At 38.1% G+C, this 21273-nt stretch overlaps 1 protein-coding gene across 6 annotated transcripts in view; it reads right to left on the reverse strand.

Annotated features, from left to right (window-relative positions):
• The window catches only part of EFR3A (EFR3 homolog A), a 76145-nt gene extending 55895 nt beyond the window's left edge, over positions 1–20250 (reverse strand). For 3 of the 6 annotated variants that reach the window (XM_014256993.2, XM_088058932.1, XM_014256986.2), the window contains exons 1-3: positions 20203–20250; positions 15692–15745; positions 10144–10224 (exon numbers count right to left, since the gene is read on the reverse strand). In XM_014256993.2, the coding sequence (XP_014112468.1) occupies positions 10144–10156 (13 nt within the window). In that variant the 5' untranslated portion in view covers positions 10157–10224; positions 15692–15745; positions 20203–20250. Of the gene's footprint in view, positions 1–10143; positions 10225–15691; positions 15746–15868; positions 15995–20202 lie in introns of those variants that run through there. The other 3 variants (XM_088058919.1, XM_088058926.1, XM_088058939.1) reach the window with 3 other exon arrangements.
• Between the last annotated feature and the right edge of the window lie 1023 nt (positions 20251–21273).

The raw sequence follows: 21273 nt of genomic DNA on the forward strand, positions 1-21273 counted from the left end.
CATTCTGGCAGCCTTACCAGATGGTTTCATTTAATGGAAACATAATATTGCTCTATTGAAATACTGTTCTTCCAATTTATGGAACATAGTGAATTTTGACACCAAAAAAAGGCCTAACAGTACATATGCATAAGATTTTAAATTTTCTCCTCATCTTGGATTTTGGTAGTATCTTAACATTGCTAAGTATTTAATTATGGAACTGTTTACATGGAAAAAAACCCATAAATCCTTATCACTAAAGTATAAACATAAAATTATGATGTTAATGTCATCCTGCGTTAAACAGAACATTCAAGTATCAGAAAGTGAGATTTAATCTGTCAAAGCTTTCAACCTCCAAGCAGAGCACTGTTAGAAATAAAACTGACAGGCACTCCAAACAGCACAGAAATAAATGACAAAAACCAAACCAAAAGCAAAAACTAGAACAGTTAACAGTCATGACACAGATTTTATGCAAAAACTACTAATCATTGCTCAGTTAGATCATTTTGCTATAACCATGAAAGATTAAAAAAAAAAACATAGTAATAGGTTTAAAGAATGTATGAATATAAAAAAGACAAAAACAACAACAATAACAACAAAATCCCCAAAAGATTAAGTCAACAAACTACATTAAAAGTAACCAATAAAATTTAGGAACATTTTACAACATAGACCAAAAAGATGGATCTTGTCAAAGATGGATAGAAGCTGAGTAAATGAAAATGGATTCCCTATTTCTTGGATACCAGTTTAACACAGATAAAAATTTATCCAAATAAACACATTCATTTCACTTAAATAAACTGTTTTGTAGGTCTGTAGAACACAGGTAAAAAAAACCCTGTTCTGTTTTATGCACATTTATTAAAGAAAAATCCTATGACAATTCCTTTTTAGTTTCAGACAAAATTTGCATTTTAATGGCCTTCCCTTTGCACACATCTTTGCATCATTTTATGCAAGTAAATATAAAGCTTAAAGCAGTATCTACAAAGAATTCCACACTGCAACATGATAGTTAAAATAGAAGGTTTAAAAAATATTGTTTGTTTCTCCAATGGTGGAATTTTTATAAAGCTCAAACATGCACATTCTTTTACTAAAGAAGTCCTATAATCTGCATTTTACATGTTATAACTGTACACATTTACCAGTTGCAGGGGTACTTCTTTTTACCTATATTTATTCTACACAACAGCAGCAAGACACAGCCCCCACCATCAGAAAATGGTAATTTCACCTACCCAAACACATACACGGCCTCGGTTCAAAAGCAGAATTATAATCATAGGCTTTTTCTTGCTCAACAGTTGGAACTTGCACATACTGCCTCATTCTGGATATGAATTCACTCTCGGGGAACTGTCTCCTTTCCCAGAAATTTGCTCTCTCACAGTGGCATAGCTGCGGTTACTTCCCGCGAGGGCTCTGCAACACTGTAAGCTTATCTGATCAGCTCAGTGACATCTGCATAAAGCCACCAAACACGTGAAAAACTTCAGTATCAAATTCTGTTAACAAGGCCAGGCACAAGAAAAGAGAAAAGAATAAAAGCTATATTGTCAATGTGTGATTCACAGCTCCTCCAATGAAACTGCACAGACAGTTTCATTACTTCAACTTGCCTGGAACACACAGTTCATTATTTCTCTGACCAGAAGTAAAAAATCCATATAGTTTCAGGAAAAACTATCCTCAGACAGCTGCCACATACCACTGGTAGAGTGATAAATATTTTAGCAAAACCTACTCACTTGGTCTTCCTGGACAACAGACAGAAAGAAATATATTTAAGGCAGACTGACCAAAAAAACTTTTTTAAACAGAAAGGTTTACATCTATCATTAAAGAAACAATCTAAAATTAATGAAATTAACATTATCTCTAATAATACTTCCTAGTTTAGGGAGCAAGGATTACAGAATTTAAATCACTGACATGATTGTGATACATTAGGTAGAAAATCAAATTTCAGTTAAGCAATTCTGAAGTTACTTTCAAGCTTCCCATAAATTCCCAGCATTTTATTTTTTCGTTTTCTACATTACATCCACTTGGGATAAAGAAATACAGGATTTTCATAGAGACATTTTTATAAACCCTGGAAATCATAAGTACTGTTTTTAGTAAAAACATAGCTAATTATTTCCACTATATAAAAATTCAAGACTTAAGAGATTAGTGCTAATAAACTCATAGAAAACACTGAGCTGCACAGAAACAGTCCCCACATAGTTTACTACAGGAAACCCTACGTTGTAAATCAGAAAATTTGCATTACAATAAGGCAGTATTTCAAAATAGTGTGTCTGAATATTTGTGCTGTATCTTATTCATACAAAATTACAGAAAAACAAAAGCTTCAAGGTGGGTTTAAACATGAAAGACTAAGTTCTGCCAATGGAGTTTAAAACTGACACATTTTCTTCTTTATCAAAACTTAGTAAAATAAATAATTTGTTTCATCTAAAGCTGGAATTTCTTCCAAAGTTTTGTCATGTTGTCTAATATTGCTGTCAACTGCTTACAGAGCATTAGTAAACTGAAGCAAGATTTCATGTTCACTCACTGAGTATTTTTATTATGTCCCAAACTTGGATCTGGTCATCCCTAAGTATATTTGCAGTCGTCCAAGCAGTTTTTAAAAAAATCTTATTCTATCAAAAAATGTGTAATAACATAGAAGTTCCAATCTACAGAAAAATGCATGTTTTGCTAATATCAAGAAACAGAGCAACATTAAAATTACATTTGGTTGCTCAATGTACTTAAATATAACTAAAAATTTGACTGTATTACATCTAACTTTCATTTTACTTATTTTTCTGTATCTGAGATGAGAGATATAAATAAAATAAATGTATTTCAAATATCCTGACAAAAGTGTATAAAATAACACTTTAACCATAACCACTTACTATACCTGGTTATTTCTGAACTGTTAATATCAGTTGATGCATTTAATTCAGAACGAAAATGACTTTCAAGGGCATTTGCATTCCACTAAGAAAAAGAGATCAGACATTTTATAACAAGGAAATTATTCCAGCCATATAAGGGAGTTAATTAAAAATATTCTTCAACCTGCTATAAAAAGAGCAACTGCTGTAAGGACGCGCGGATCAGCCATTGTGATGTCCCTGGAATGCACTCCCAGAGGGCACAGTGGACTCATCATTTACACAGGATGAAGTCCCATCCCCCAGATGAGCCTCTCCTTCCCTCAACCAAATGCTAGCTGACTTCTAAGTGCCTGGATTCTAGCCTCTCTCCACTGAAATGCACTGAAGAAAATGTCCAACATTTCATGCACATGAAATTTTTGTTTTGAGAACAGGATATTCATCTTGTGATGTGAACTTCTGACCCCCACAACAGCAAACCCTCAGTAACACCTAACAGGGAAAATTCCATCCATACCTAGGTTTGACAATTTGAAATTTATTTTAAAAAATCTTTCAGTGCTCAGTTTACTTGAAACAAATGGAAACGGCTTTCGAAACAAAAGGACAGCTTTATCCTTAGAATTTCTCACAGTAATCTAAAGAGTTAATTTTGCTGTGATATGACTTCAAGAAGAGTTCTTCTAAACTAGAATCATATAATCATTAAGGTTGAAAGAGACCTCTAAGATTATGAAATTCAATCATCAACCCAGCACCAACACCATGTTCACCATTAAACCACATCCTGAAGTGCCATATCCACATGGTTTTTGAGCACTTCCAGGGATGGTGACTCCACCACTCCCCTGGGCAGCCCATCCCACTGCCTAACCACCTTTTCTGTGAAGATTACTTTCTTAATATCCAACCTAAACTTCCCATGGCACAACTTGAGGCCATTTCCTCTTGTCCTCTCTCTTGCTACCTGGGAGAAGAGGCTGACCCTCATCTGAGTACAACCTCCTTTCAGGCAGTTGTAGAGAGTGATAAGATTCCCCCCAGCCTCCTTTTCTCCAGGCTGAGCACCCCCAGCTCCCTCAGCTGCTCCTCAGACTTGTGCTCCAGACCATTTACCAGCTCTGTTGTCCTCTGAACATGTTCCAGACCCTTAATGTCTTTCTTGGCAGCCCAGAACTGAGCACAGGATTCGAGGTGTGGCATCACCAGTGCTGAGTACAGGGGGAGAGTGAGCGCCCTGGTCCTGCTGGTGATGCTGTTGCTGATAAAGACCATTGGTACCATTGACCTTCTTGGCCACCTGGGCACACACTGGCTCATGTTCAGCCACTGCTGACCAACAGCCCCACATCCCTTCCTGCCAGCTTTCCAGCCACTCTTTAAACCCGCAGCATTGCATGCTAGAATCAGCATGGAGAGATGCACATTTAGCTATGGTGAAAGCATGTAAAAATAATTTGAATATAAACTTTTTGTGAAAGCAAGAAATGACAATGCATGTGAAGTTACTAACAAGAAGTATGAAAAAGCCCCAAACTAGTCAAATAATGCTCACCACAAAGCTTTGTCAATGAAGTATTCTTTTCAGAGCCAGTAGCATTTAGAACAAATCCCCTGGGAAGATAGTATCTTTGGGACTATGTTTTAAAGACTTCAAATTCATTGTAAGAAAGTTTTCCATTACATTAGGTTCTCCAGTTGCGTTCCTTAAGTTCCACCACTGTCAGTGTTTCCATACTGTCTTTCCTTTCTCACACCTTTGTTGGTTTCACATAGTAACTTTGCTTTACTTGCTCATTTCTGTTCTCCTCAACACCTCCTCCTCCTTTCCTGCTTTGAGATAGTACTGTCACTCTCTATTTTTAATACAGCATTAAAATTATCTAAAACTAATCTGGTTCCAGTGGAAGAAGCTCTATGACATGAGTTTTGCTTCTTATTTCCCGTCCTTACTTATATTCCCATTAAGCTGGTCAATGTCATTTACTTCTCTGACTATTATCACTGAAGCAATACAAGAAAGGGACTTTAGGAGACTTGAAAGACACATTTACATAAATCCCTCTGACCCCTCTTCATCAGCTGGCACTGAAAATCTGTTCAGGGAAAAAAATGAACAGGCAAATTCCAATTTTCATTCCTGCTTTCAGTATTTGGCTTGCAATTGGGAAATAAGTTCTAGGTGACAAATCCAACTGACAGAAAAAAACCCACAGAGATTTTGTTTTATTGTACCCTTATTTCTAAACAAATACTGATTTCATAACAAGGTGTTTCATAAATCAGTGGAAAATGTGATGTAAATAAACTACTGGACTAAAAGAGAGAGCAAAAGAGAGGCTCATAGTGCTTTGTGTGTTCTCTGAAGCACATGAACTGCTATTATTCCTCCAACCAGGGAAAGAGCAGAGCATGGAGCGGACTCCTAACACTAACAAAACACCCACTGTGCACATTCACTAACACACTAAGCCAAGAGGACATTCTTTACCTACTACTTAATTCTGAATAAAAGAAGTAAAGAAGCATAAGTATTATCACAGCAACCTTGTTCTACTCCTGCAACTTAACACACATATCTCTGCTTGTCCAAATGCTTGGCTCCTCCCAACACCCATGGGCACCAGAGAATGGAAAATCCCCAGCACAGTGATGATCCTGGCATATAAGTAGCCTCTGAGTTCCAGACAATCCTCATTCTTACCCAGATGAGCCACTTTCAGAATGCTGCATCCTTGAACAATTCCCAGAATTTGTGCAGAAGACAGATGCAGATGACAGAAGAGTACTGTAAATGTCCAGTGTGTTCAAAGGTCAAGCCACCTAATTTTCTTAACACTCCACTGAGAAGAGGGGCAGCAACACCTGCACCTTTCCTACCACCCTGTTCCTGCTAACACAGAAGACCAGAAGAGGTTGGTGCAGCTGTGGATTGAGATGGACACTGTAGGAGAGGAAAGATGCATGGTTGAATGGCAACAGGCCAAGCAGCGACAGCCTATTTCCTGGGTGGCCAGAGGCAAAATTATTCCAAAAGGGTCACTGTCTGCCTCTGGAGCCTTCAAACTATACTTCTGATCAGCAGGTTGGCAAACTATTGGTAAAAATACATATACTTGTCTCAAAGTCTCAGTACTTTGGTGACTAAATCCAGGCTACAGAATCCCTCCCAGATGCTTGAGCATAGGCCGTACTTTTTCTTCCCAGTCCCAACCCCAGGCAGCACAGCAGACTGCTGACAGGGACTTTCTTTGTGTAACTCAGCCCATGACCAGTTTTAGTTTCAAAATTTCTAATCTAGATGTTCACATTTCTCATTCCATCGCATTTCCTCATACTCCTAGACACAACCCTCTTTTCCCAGCAAAGAAAACAGTTATTTTGTTGCTTTAACACTCGCTGCTCACTTCTGTTTTGCTACAGGAACTCATGCGGATTAAGTTACTTTAGATGAACACCTCTTTGTATACCTGAGCATGAGAGGCGCATCAACAGGAATCTGGACAAGAGTGCAAGTCTGGATACAGCTCTAAAAGTTATAATTCATGGAACCTTTAAGTTCCCAATTTAGGGCAGTAGCATATAGGGATTACTTGGCATCTCAGCCACTTAATCATGAACAGTTCTGCTTTTCAGATGTTTTAATTTCAGGGTCAGCATCACAAAAGAAACTGGAATGGCTCCTAACACATGGGAAACCTGTCAAGATGTCTAAAGTTTTATCTTCTTGGTCAACTGAAATCTGCATTACATAATAGCCTCTTCTGCTTTGGAAGCTGTTGCTTCCCTACACCAAGAAACTGATGGAAAAGTGTCAAACACTCTCTACTTTTAGAATTTTATTAAGATTTTTTATTTTATTAAGATCTTTATTAAGATCTTTATTATTTGATGAGAGCTATAAGGATAGCACTGGTAAACTATCACTGGCCCTACAGACAACAAGCCCACTTCAAACCAATGAATAACTGGTCAGCAAGTGCCCAGGGTTTCAAGTCTTAGAGGGAAAGCACCTGAAACTTTGTGCACTGAAAGACCTGAATGTAAAGCCACATGAAGAATTTTTCTGACGATTGCTATTTTTTCCATTTTCTTAAGTTGATGCAGTTTCCTTTCTTAATCCAATGCCCAGGGAAAGAACACAGCTGCAGCGGTACTCCCAGAATCTTATGCTGCTATCCATCTTTTTCCTTAGAAAAAAGGATGCTCAGAACCATTGCATGACCTCTTCATCACAGGTATCCTATGACTGCAGTAGGTAGGCTGAGAGGCCCAGTGGCTCCTTGCAGTTCACACTGCCCAGACACATGGGGCTGAAACAGACCAGGGCAGTAGGTACCACATTGTCACTTGAGAAACAAGGCATGAGAAGGTTTTTTGAGTGAAAAAAGGCATATATGCCATGATTAAAAGTCCTGATGATGAGGAAGCAAAGGTTCACAGGCCTTCTCTCTGGAACCGTCAAAGCTAACGGAGAGGGTAAGTTAGCTCAGGAAACTAGATTTTAACTAGCTCAGCATAAATCACTGACCTGCTTACAGGACATGTAAGAGAATGTTGCTCTATAGCTCCTTTCTTCGATTAAAACATCCTAATTACCAACATAAGCACGGCCAAAGCTTCAAAAACAAGTTTTACCTTCATCTGAGGAAAGCCAGCTACAGGCTTCAATACATTTGCACAGATTTTGAAAAACATTTCCTAATTAAAAATGTTCTATTCACAAGCAGTCCAACACCACATTGCATACAGTTTATTTCCTGCAGAAATATACTGTGTACAGAGAAAGTTACATAACAGTAGATGAAAGTGTTTCTTTGAATCTAGAACCATACTGTGCTATTTATGCTGAGCAAACAGAGTACTACAATTCTTCTGAAGCACATACACAGAGCTCTAAACATGACAAAGCATCTGCTCCTGTTCAGTAATGAAAGGGTTTAAACTGTACTGACATTAATGAAAAACAAAATGCTACACAAAAATATTGTAATGTTACTTTGAAAAGCAGAGTCATAGAGGATAATAAGGTTTTAGAATTCAAATTCTTCTTTAACTATCACTGATCTTCAATTCAAGGCACTGCTTGTGTCTATTCCTAGCTGTTTTGATTTTCCTGGAAAGCATTTACAAAATGAGATATTGCCATTTGGACATGGAAACATACATGTTTCCATTAAAAGAACAAGAAAAAGAACATTAAAAGAATAGGGAATATTATCAAGAATAGGTCTTTGGAGCTGCCAATACACTCCATTTTACATGTTTTCCTGTCTCTGCAGTTTTACCTAGCTCATCCTGCCCTCACAGAAGAGCAGTTTTTGAACAAACTAGCAAACAGAAATCCATGCAACAACTTTTCAATTATTCGAAGTTTTAAACATAGACATGAAAGACGTAAGTTTCACCGAAAAAAAAAATCCCTCCTTCTAAGTCAATATGAATTATGAAATACCCTCACGGTTGTTATCTTTTGCATTCTATCCTAAAGAGCACTTCATCTTGAATTCTGGTTTCCCCCCAAGAACTGAAAACTAGCTCTTCTCCCAAACAGAGGGATATAAGGTTACAACATATCCCTATCTAGAACCATATATCCCAGCTAATGAAAAAGCATTTTCTCCCCTCCTGTAAAGCCGAATGAGTTATTGAGGAACACAGACACAGTAGATTTGCTCTCCTGGATTTGCACCTTCAGTACCTAAAGACTGCGTACATCCCTTTTCTACCACACCTTCTGTTTCCTACCAAACTGAACCAGTCTACAAGATGGCCAGTGCAGGAGAAGGACAGCTTCATATTTATACACAAAAAAGTAGGTTTATAAATACATCTTGTTAACCAGTAAATCTTGAGTGTCTCAACTTTCTGCAGAAACCAGACAGGACATCTGTGGGCACACAGGCTCAGTGATTTCTGCAGCAATTCAGCAGTTCTTGCCCACAAACATAACTTCTAACCACACTGCAATTCCAACATCAGATTCAATTTGCAAAAATTAGGTTTTGTCAGTTCTGAGGAACTTCAAGCTCATGTCTAAACCAATGTCAATAACAAATCACAAACTCATTTAATAAAAAAACCACAAGCACTTAGAAAGTCTTGAAAACAGCTTGTACTGCATTTATTACAAGAGAACACTGCTAGTTCAATCATGTCAGACAGATCAATTATAACTATTCATATTTCATTACATATAAAGTTCGTAAGTAAGGTACCATCATCCTAAAGTCCCTTCCTAATCATTACACAGTTACATTCTAGTTTAATGAATACAGGAAAATTTGTTTTAATAGCATGAATGATTGGGTATTTGTTGGTGCAAAATATCCATGAAGCTTTATCTTCACCGATTTCCTTACCTATTAACAGCTTTACAAAAGTATCAGGAAGGAGCACTGATTTAGCATAATTATATACCTAAGTGCTAGACTGGAATTCCTTACTCATTCTCTTACTGAGGAATGAGTAAGCCTTTTCAAACCACAATTAAAGACTTAGGGTGTCCATTTCCAGCCAAAGTACAGACTGCTATCAACAAAATACTGTAACAGGTCCAAGTACAATTCAGAATCACTACTGGGCTGTTCTTGAAAAATGAAAGGACTGAGACCTTTAACAGATCTCCAGCTGGACATGAGTCATACAGTGACAACTAATTTTGAAGTCTTGGGGTCTGTAACTTGTTAGATGAAGATTCATAGACTTGTAGAATATTCTGACTACAAAGGGATGCAACAAAGATCATCAAATCCAACTCCTAGCCCTGTGCAGGACAGCCCCAAGAATCACACCGTGTGCCTGAGAGCACTGTCCAAATGCTTCCTGAACTCTTGGCTGACTTGGAAGAGCTCCATTCATCTACCTAACCCACCTTTTATTAACTTCTGTCTAATTCCTGCATGAATTAATCTTGAATTATGTAACCTTCTAGAAACAAAACAGCATTCTCCAAAAACCAAGAGTCATGTACACAGCTAACTTTCATCTTCAGCAATCCACAAGGAACCTGTGATTACCTAGAGAGCCACTGAGGTTCATAGTGGGCAATGGTGGGAAGGAAATCCATGTATCAAGGAAAGGGGAAGCCAAAATACTTTTAAAAGGAGTTCGCCCTGGCTTTTCCAGAGACATGCATTTAATCACATAATGGAAATCTTACCCCCGCTCCCCAAAATCAATTTTGCTTTGTTGTCATGCACAAAAAAAATAGGACACTTGCATGCACAATCAGCATGAGCCTTCTTACCCTTTCGTCCCATGATTCAGAAATCAATAGCAAACAAGGCTGCACATGAAGATTAATCGACTGATAGGTGCAAAGCGATTTCTGTAAATAACAATGACAGCCGTATTTTAATAAAGCCCAAAAAATTAACTAAGCTACATTTTAATATTTGGGGAAACGTCCACATACAGTTTAAAAGCACACAAAGGCTTTGATGGGCACATCAAAGAATGAAGTTCTTATCCAAAGCATTTGATTTTTCATGTTAGATGCCCAGCCTGTGCATACATAAGTAACAACAACTGAAAAAATAAATTCTACAGGTTTTAACAAGGAACGGATGAAACACAATTGTTTGTTTCTTGGCTATATTGAAGTGTGTTCCAGAACAAATGGGAAAAATGTAAGGATGAATGATGATAATCACTCATCATGTCTTATCTTAATACGAGTGGTTTTGACTCTCTATGAAACTGCTCCTTAACACTAACTTTCCCAAATGGGGCTAGGATGATGTGTACATAGAAATGACAGCTAACAGAAAACAACAAAAGGAACACTTGTTCCAAATTAACAAGTCTTAAAGAAATCTATGCACATTCATCAATAAATATGGAAGTACCAATTTGATGGCACACAGTCTCTTAAGGTACCATGAGTTAAATAAACAGATGTACAAAGAGTTTTCCAGCTGCAAGTTCCTGTTTTGTTTCTTTTCTTAGCTTAATTAAGGATCCATTTGGAGAAGTCACTACTTTGTCAATGTAGAAAATACAGTTACCTAAAAATTAGCTGAAAATTACCTGTGTCTGTTTTCACATTAAAAACATTTCTTTCATATTATGCAAAGAATCCATTATATATTCTGTGATCACAGTATTATAATAGTTACAGACATTCTGAAATACAGTTATTTTCCTTTTCTGGCCTTGTCCCAGCAAGTGGCAAACTGCTGAAGGAACGCCAAACCACAACCTTCCCCTGGCAGCTGTTTTCCAAGTTCCCATGGTCCCTTAGTAGCTGAAAAGGACATGATAGAGGACTTCTGATGTTTCTCATCCTAAGATCAAGAACCAAGCAGCAAACAATAATTTCAGACACCTCTGATGTAATTCTTCTGTAATAGCTGAAATATGAAAATGTTACAGAAATATAACCTATTTAACACTGGTTTAAGTAGTCAACAATGCTGTCATAAAATGAAGAGGGTTTCTCCCCCCATAAAATAAACTAAGCAATTACAAAAAATGCTTTATTAAGTAGCTGGTCCCATTGTAAAGTGTGAAGGCTGCATGAGAAACATATTCCAGAGGAGGAAAAAAGTATGCTTTTATGGATGGAAAGAGTGGAGACAGTAATTAGTAAGAACTATGGTTTGATTTTCACTAAAAACATTAGAAAGCCTAGTCCTTGAAATATTTATATAGACACATTTAGGAACACATCTCCAGCCACTGATATTTCAGAACTTTATTTCACAGGGAGATAAATCTTCCCTTCCCATTACCAATCTTGTTAACACTTACTTATTATATAGATATAATAAAAACTAGAATCATAAAACTCAAATAAATGGATTTTCCAAAATTGTTGGGAGGGGAGAAACCAAAATGAGGAAGTTATCTGCCTCTTAAAATGTGTTAAAAATGTGAAATGCCAGTAAAGAATTCACTCATTTCAAATTCCATTTCAAGTGCTGTTTTCCTTCCTACACTTGGCAAGAAAGCTCTATTCACATAGAAAATTATAATTTTAAAAGTTTGATGGGTATTTTTGGGTTGGGGGGGGTAGGTAATTTATTTCTTTAAAGACTATGAAATAACACAAGGAAAGCTGTAGCATGCATGAATACAGAAATTAACAAGCACTACTCAGTTGTTCCATCTTCTGCTTGTTTTCACCTTGCACAAAGCAGGGAAGCCACCAGCACGCTCCACCTGTGGTCAGAGGAGCAGCCTCTGCACAGACAAGTGGCAAAAAGTCACACAGTTTGGGAGGCTGAGGAAACAAAATGTTGTGTAGTTTAATGAGCATGCTTGGAGCCATCCTGAAGTCACCAAAACTGCCTCTTCACTGCAACGAAGAACAGGATAAATCATGGACTATTTTCCACATAACCAATATATGTACCTCTTAAATCAGAACGGTCCCTTTCCAACTGGCAAATATTTGACAGAAGAGTGTGGGAGGTGTTCATATTACTAAATTTCACAGCCATAATTCAAAGGAAGAAAGTGGGAAAATTACATTTGGAAAAATCCTAATTTTTACTTATTTGTTCTCTTAATTTAGATGTTACAGTTAGTCATAAGGACCTGCTAATCAGCAGCTAAAAACAATTTAACTAAGAATTATTATTAACAAAACCTTGAAAACCAAAGATATAATTATGTTAATGGCGTAAGCCAAAGGAGAAAAGAATAAGCTAAGAAAAAGTTTTAAAAAGTCACAGACAGAGCTACTACAGGTAAAATGTATTTTTATAGTCAACAGGTGCTCTCACCTGTGCCACATATAATTCTTCTAGTCCAAGCGATTTCATTTTAATATAAAAGCTGCCTTTAAGTTAAACATTTAATTGATGTCAGGGAATTCATCCCCAGAAAGTAGGTTAGCTGCTTCTAGAAAAGAAAAATACCACTATCTACCAAGCTGTGTTTCAAACATCGGATTAAGTGTGAATATCCAGAACATAATGTTCAAAAAGAAGACAATCTTCAACAAATATTTTGGTATGACTTAGCTATAGCTTTTTCTCCTTAGCAGAAGCATTTATAACATTTCAATTTGAATGCAGCCAACAAAAAACCTACCAAAACCACGCATGTTCCATAACAGAAGTATGCTAAATAAAATTATCTGCACAAATTATTCAACAGGAAAATTGAGAACACATGAGGCAAGCGTGAAACACATACTGCCTGTACTGCAGAGGCTTTCTAGTCATAAGTTCTTTGGGTGTGCTTTTAAATAATAACACTATTTAATCTTTTACTCTACAGTTTCTTTGTAATAAAGCACATCTTAGACAATTAATAAAATGTGTAGTTCAAACCTACTTCTACTGTACTCTAACAGAAATAAGAAAACATTTGCTTTCTCAACATTTCAGAATTTGCATTTCAACTTCAGCTGAAGACACCATCCATGTCTGTAACCACTCACATCAACGCTCGTGTCACGTGCACAAGACAAACCCATAACATAAAGCTAAACATAAAAATTACAGGGAGAAGTTACACATTGCAAAGGTTGATCCAAGTGTCACAGCAATGACAGAGCATCACACCTCCACTACAGATATCAATACAAATGTCATGTCATGGCTGGTCAAAGCCAGGAACTTTTAGATCCCAAGATTAAGAGAGCAGACTGAAAATCTTCTATTTGGGCTATGACAACTGCATTGAGACCAAATTCTTAACATATTTTAGGACTCATTGTAGCACTAAATCCCCACATTCGTAAGTGGGGTAGCTAAGCAGAAACATCAATAGAAAATGTGATAATCCCAATATGCAATGAACAACTTATGCACAGCCCAGCAGCCATGGCTGAGCTGAGGTTCAATGAGAAGAGCATCCATCACCTCTGGCTAATTTTAATTAATTTAAGATGACCTTTGCTCATCTCTCCCCCTCTCAGTAACACAGCCCAGTTCTGCCTTGTGCCTATTTTTCCAGTTAATACTGAAGGAGTTAAAAAGCATCTTGCCCTGTGAATGTTTCATGCACAGTAATATCAATACCAACTTCTAAAGTGTCACCAGGAACAGCTGAAGTCCCCAGAAGGACCAAATAAGCTCTTACTCAGTCTTTATGTAATACCAGTTATCTGGACTGCTCATGATATTCCAGAACACTGCCTTTAGACCCATACAATTTCCTGTTAACTAGATATTATTTTTCTACTTCATTTGTAAAGAACTCATTGCAACATAACAGAAAATACTTTAGGAAAATATCTTCTTGTAACAGCCTTTTCTAAGTTTTATTCCTAAAGATGGTCAATGCACTTCTTGACAAGTAGTATGAGAGAACTCCATGTGAAAATAAAATTAAAAAAACCACACAAACCTCCACAGCCTTTGGAAACAATTAAGATTTTCAGATTTCTAGGACAAATACTTTAAGATTTCAAAGTAACACTGTAGCAGCAGCCTGTTTCATCTATATGCTCTGAAAAGAATCCAATGCAACCTTTACAGAAGGCTAAATTAGCAGGCAGATTTCCTTTCCACATGTATCCTTGAACTCCTGAAGGCTCTACTTCTATTGATTAACCAGAAAAAGATGCTTGCCTGCCTTAAAATTCCATTCTACTTCTTCACTGTCATAACTTTTGGAAGTAAAATATTAAGAAAATACTGTTATTTCACAGGAATTGCAATACACACATCTGTTAGGTTCCCTTCCCTTCACCCATACACTTACACTCATTAATACAGGCAAAGATAAATAAATGGCTGTGTAGTTCTGAGTGTCTCGCTGCAGATAAACACTGCAATCAGTTCTTCTCATCTCCTTTAACTCCCACCTGACTGCAGTAATGCAAACTCTACATGCATTGGTATTAAGGACCCCAAACATAAGCACATCTGGTTTAAAAGGAAAAAAAAATTACTTTTCCAGTTTAATTTGTTAAAAAAAGTCCCCACACTCCTTCACATGACAGGTGTGACATATCTTTCAGTAAGGTATTTTACATGACAGGCATTGAGACAACACAACACAGAACTACTGTAAGGCAGAGTCAGAGCTTACAGTCAGAGCTTATTATGAATCACAGCAAACAACAAATGCTCAAAGACTTCCTCATGAAATTAAGCATGCATGAAATTTACTACAAACCTATATAATTATAATGCACTAAGTATAACTGGTACTGTACTTTATGAATACTTCTTTATTTTTGGATAAAGCAGATTGCTTTATCCAAAGGCTGGTGTTAGCAATCTTACTAGAGATCATGCAGAATGATTTCTAAATAGAAAAAATAATTAAAGGAATAGTTACATTTATACTTTCATAACACATTTTATAAATTGATCCCTTGTGTTAGAAAAACTTGCTACTCTTGAAGGTAAATAATTTCATTCTCAGAAATAATTGCCTCAAAAATCTTACTTAACATTGAATGTCAAAAATTTTAAGTCTTATCACTTTTTATCCTCAATAGTGATCCTATCTTCTATAAACACTAGTTGTAATTTTCCAAAGATAGGATTTTAGCTATATCAAAATATAGCTTTTTATATCAAAAATATATTTTTTATTTTTGAATACGAGTATTTCAGAACATAGTCTAAACCACAAAATCCAATTTTATACTGTCAAATTGTAATAAAAAAGGCAAATGCAGAGCCCATATTATTATTTGAAAAATATATGGAGATTTACAAAGGCAGAGACCAGACACTATTGGCATCTTAAAATTCTTAAAAATGACAGCAAGTATAATGTTGGTTTCTTTCCTTTTTTTTTTTTTTTTTAAATTTTTAAACCCCCCAAAAAATAACAGTAAACACCCCTAAATATTGCCTTAATTTTCTTAAGAGAAGAATACTTACTGGCAGGCATTGTTAATCAGGGATCTGTCTTCAATTTTGCAAACACATAAGAAACTATGAAGAAAACAAATAAACAAAGTCAAGACTATAGCTTTAGATAATTTCCATGCAAATATGCTCAGTTACTTATGCAGAATGAGCCAAAGTCACATTCTTCAATACCAAAGGGGCTGTTACCACAAAAATCCAGATATCTCTTAGCTGACCAGACTAGATGTAGATTTCACCAGCTCCTGAAATGCAGTTATTCTGTTCTTGCCTTTGACGCTGGAGTAAACATTTTTCTGTCGTGTATTGTGACCTTCCCAAGTGCCACCGTTTGGGATGCGAAATTCTGCACAGTCTCACACGATGTTTCTACTTCAGATGTAAACCACTGCACTTTCCTGAAAGACGTTTCTGTTCAACACTATGAAAAACAACTGAAAAACCTGTGTAGCACTTTCTAGGGCATTTTTCTCCCAGTATCAAAAAAGGCAGATTTTACATCAGAGTGCAACCTCCAATACACAATAGCTGCTCGAAGGATTTTTGATGCAATTAAACATATTCATAAAATGGACTCATCTGAAGTTACAACAATGTATTTTGGACATAAAAGTAGCCAAATCTAATGTTCAGTTAATTAGCACTAAAATGCAAATAATTTGAAGATTTTTCTGTATTAAAGCAGTGCATTTGGGTTTTACTAATAGCCAAATGCAAACTCTCCACAAATGTACCTTTCTACAAATAAGAACAAAAATCTCAGTTAAAGACACTGAGTGTTGCTGTCTTCAAAAATAAAATAAAATTTTAAATAAAAAATATTTAGCTAATAATTGCATGTATACATACACCAAAAATTTGTAATTCCACAGATGGATAATATGCGAATAAACACTTCATTTGGTCAGCATATGTTTCAATGACCACATATTAAAGCAACACTTATAGTTGCTAAAAATAAACTTTATTCACATCTATGCATTTCAATCAAAGGTTCCAACTTGCTGACAACAACTGGCATTAAAAATAGTACTTCAAAGTAAGTTATTTAAAACATCCCATCTATTAGAAAGCTGTATGTCCCTCTCCAAGGGCAGCATGAGAAGCAGCCTAATTTTATAAAAGGAAATGTGCTGTGGATCATCATGTCCAACAGACACATGGAAAAGCAAAGTCTCTGGCTCAGAATGTAGTTATGGACCTAGCTGAAACATTGCAGAAAACAGATTTACTGACATATAAGAAAATAAAAATGCAGAGGCAGAGAGCCTGGTGAGAGTTTTAGGGAGTCAAGTGCCAGAGACTCAAGAGTGTTTTACTGACCATCTCTGGCAATCAGGAATTCAATACATTTTCCTAAAACATAACCACTGTTGTTGTCAGCAAAGTCAACTCACTTTTAGAAGATTTTTTTTAAAGAGTTTTCTGCAGGAATTACTAGAAAAGTTGTATAATCAACTAAGACATATAGAAAATAACTGTTTTTAAATAATTCACTGGGTTTTACAGTCATTTTATGATCTATAACAGGACCAAAAATTCCATATGGAGATGGCTTGGCCTCTACACGCAGAGCAGACCACACTATTTCCTCTCCATAAAGTCTTCAATCATTGTCTCACTTGTCCTAGGACAAAGTTTAATCCACAGATGCTGTCACCTGTTACCGCAGAACAGAACTGAACGAAACCAAGAAGCTTCCCACTATGAATCTGCTCAGCTATTTGTCACTAAGCTAAAATTCTACATAACAAAAGAGGGAAACCTCCTCCCCACCCCCCACCCCCCCCAAATCCAATGAAGTAGAACTTAGCTCATTAAAAGAGAGGTATGGAAAATCATGTGATACTATCTGGTTTCCTAGTCTAACACTGTTTAACATATTCCATGTCAATTTGTGACATTTGACAGCTCATCAGATGCAACTTACGGATGTTAGTACTACACAAAGGTTTCTTCATTAAAGCAACTGACTCCTGGATATTAAAAAGGTAAACAAAATAATATCTACTTTTCTGTGGAGGACTAAAAGTTACTGTGTTTTTCCTAAGGATAAAACAATAGTTCTAAACATAATTATAATCAAAGTGGAAAGACAGTGAATGTACCTTAAAAGACAGATGAACAATTGCATGAAACATAAAAGTTGTTCTTCTGAAGAAAGACTTCCACTTTTGTTTCGAGATTTTACACCATTTGGCTAGGAAACCCAATCCATTGCTCATCAGAACAAGGATAAAAATACAGTTAGCTTGACCTTTTTCTTTTTTTTTCATTAACTAACTGGGATCTGAAATTAAAGGATAGTTTATAAGCACAAATATTTCTTATTATCACAAGATTCCAAAAATGGCATTGATAGCTGAACAGAAAAGCAGAGATCATTTTCCTGTATGCTCTAAAAACAATGGACCTCTCTAAAATACTTAAACTGGAAAAAATTATATAACCTTGTGCTACAGATAAAGAAACAGAAGTTGTAATACCGAAGGTTTTGTATTTTCTTCCAGTAAGCCCTTTGTTATGTTATTATGTAACACCATAAATGTTTAAATTGATTTTGAGTCTTCAAAATGAAATTGCTAGCTGGGCTCCTATTCATTCCTCCATCTTAAGCCAAATAAAAGCAGAGGCCTAAGCACCCCTCACAGCCACACAGGCATGAACTGAAAAATTAAAAATCTACTGTACATTTGCTTCTTAGATCACGTAGTTCCCAATTCATATTTCCTCTTAAAATTAAAAATTAATCAATGCCTTTAGCTTTGAATGTGGGCAAATGGCCAGTGCAATGCAAGATTAATAAATCACATGTCCAATCCTAAATATAGACAGTTAAGCTCCAATTAGGATTCCCAGAACAAAAAAAATGCAATATAAAATGGATTTACATACCACAGTGTAATTCTGGGAAAGTACCTTACTTTAATCTGAATTACCTTTCTCTGGCAGAGAGGCAATGCCATGTATGAAGCTAGCTGAATTAATGAGACTGCCTTGCTCTCTTACCCAAGAGAATGCACTAACAGAAAACATGATTTGATTTCATTTTTAAAAACTAAGTTTTAAAAACTGTGTGGTAACTTTACAAGGATTGCTTCCTTACAGGTAGGCTGGGCAGCTAAAAGTCACAAACATCAACCAAAACTGTTTCTAACCCATACTCTTTATAATTTAGATTTTATAATTAGAAGTGCAATCTCTTTCCATTATACTTGAATTGCCAGCTCTGGTGAGTATTCTCATACCTCCTTCAGCTTGCAGGCAATATAAAATTTGTTCATTGTTTTCTACTGCATGAGTTTGGATCAGAAGTAGAGAGAAGGTATTGTCCAAACCATAAATATTTGCATATTTAAAACAGTGGTTTAATCACAAACTGTATTTTCATTACATTTTTGTGACATTTTATCCTGAATCAGAAAATAATCTCATTCTAGCAGCCTTTTTTAGGCAAATATTGTTATTTAAAAATTGTTATTAAAAGCCTTAAATAAAACCGATGGATAAGCCTTTAGGCCTATCAGGGCACTACAATCAAGATTTCAACTCCAAACCAGCAACTTCTCAAAGAAATTTTAGCATATGAGTAAGAGCAATAACACCAAGTCCTCAAGCAAGATGTCCCGAAGCTACTTGAGAAAATATTTCAAGTTATTTACAATTAATTACAAATGCTTTAGGAAGTAACTACCTATAAAATCCCAAAGCCTTGGCCGTTAACTCTGGGTTTAGCTTACTCAGTTTGCACAGCAAACACTGATGTTGCTTTGCACAGTGTAACATATGGGCTAGCAAACTGAGTTTTGATATAGCAACTAAAACGATGGTTAAAAGTTATAGGCTTTCCCCCAAGTCCTACAACAGCATAGAGCCAATCCACCCCAAGATCTTTCCTTCCTTGTATCTCAGCTCAAAGGACCACGGGATACCGTTCCAGATGTAACCAAAAAGAGACGTTCTATACAGTTTTCAGTAACAGGATTTGTGAACCCACACCTTAATTATCTAAAGCATAGCTCCGTGATGCACAATTAACTTTAAACACGAAGCCAAGAAAGCTCACAGCGTCGTCCTCCTGTCAATTTGCATTGTGTTCGGTTAACATCTCGCTGTCTTAAGGTCCATTTGAGGAAAACCTTCTGAGGGAACTCCCAAAGCCACAGCCCTAGCCGGTAAAAGCGGGGGTTCCGCTCGCTGTCCTTAGCCTCGCTATCCCCACAGCTCCAGTGGCGAGCAGACCCGTCCGGAGGCGGAGAGCCAACCCGCCAGCCTTTCCTTCCTCCCAGCGCCCACAGGGACACCCCGAGCCGCTGCCACGGCGGCTCCGGGCTCAGGCGATGCCCTGAGACCTCGCTCGCGCCAGCCGGGCGGCCCCAGCCTCCCGCCACTCCCTCGGCGCCCACCCCTCTGGCGCGTTCCCAAGCGTGAAGAAGGGGAAAGAAGCGAGAGATCGCGACGAGGAGGCGACTGTCAGGGTGAGCACAAGTACCGGGAGCACTGCTCGGTTGCCCCAAACTCACCTCAGCCTCCCCTCCAGCTCCGTCTAGCAGCCGCCATCTTCACCCACCCCCCCCCCGTCCCGCTGAGTTCTCCGTGGCGCAGCGCACGCCGGGAGCTGTAGTTCTATCAGGACTCGTTCCGCGCCCTTTTCTACCCATCCCTCCCACACAGAAGGCCCGCCATGCCGAGGGGTCGTGGCAGATGAAGAAGCGCCCCGACACGGCACGGGGAGACCAGTCCAGGGCATGAGGCCGGCTGAGCCCCGCCAGGCGAGGGCCGGGCGGGCGGAGGCCACCGGGGAGGACCACAACTCCCAGAGGCCTTTGCACGTGGGCTCGCCGGCTCCCGGGGGCGGCGCTCCCCGTGTGCCGTGGCCGGCGCCGCGCCGTGAGGGCGGCTCGGTGCCGCGGGCGGGAGTCGGTGCCGGTGTCCGCTGGGTCCAGCCCGGGCGCGGCGCTGGGCTCCTCTCAGCCATGCACTGAAGGGAGGGGCAGGGGAGGGCGAGCGGTGCTGGACGCTCCCCTCTGAGACCGGAGTTGAAACGCAGCTACACAGACCGTGATGCCAAACCCCGGTGAAAATCAGTGAAACCCAAGGCAGCACAATTTCCTAATCTCTTAGTCTGTTTTCCTTGAAATAATACTGCCAGCTTCCAAATCTGATGCCTTTGATGCCAAATTTTCCAGACAGGCAAGGGGAAATCGGAAGCGTTTCATAGAATCGTTAAGGTTGGAAAAGACCTCGAAGATCATTGAACCCGAGCCATAACGCGACACCACCTTGTCAAGCAGACCATGGCACTGGGTGCCATGTCCGGCGCTTGAACACCATCACCTCTCTGGGCACCCTTTTCCAATGTTTAACCACACTTCCAGTAAGGAAAGTTTTCCTGATGTCCAAACGGAACCTCCCCTGGTGTAACTTGAGGCCATTTCCTCTTGTTCTGTTGCTTTTTGCCTGGAAAAAAGTGACTGACTCCCACCTGGATACAACCCACTTTCAGAACAAGAAGGTCCCTCTGAGCCTCCCTTTCTCCAGGCTAAAATCTCTGAGCTCCCTCAGCTGTTCCTCATGAGACCTGTGCCCCAGCC

The sequence above is a fragment of the Pseudopodoces humilis genome, chromosome 1 (assembly GCF_049639895.1).
Source record: "Pseudopodoces humilis isolate 2021_Gansu_Grassland_sample_001 chromosome 1, ASM4963989v1, whole genome shotgun sequence".
NCBI lineage: Eukaryota > Metazoa > Chordata > Aves > Passeriformes > Paridae > Pseudopodoces > Pseudopodoces humilis.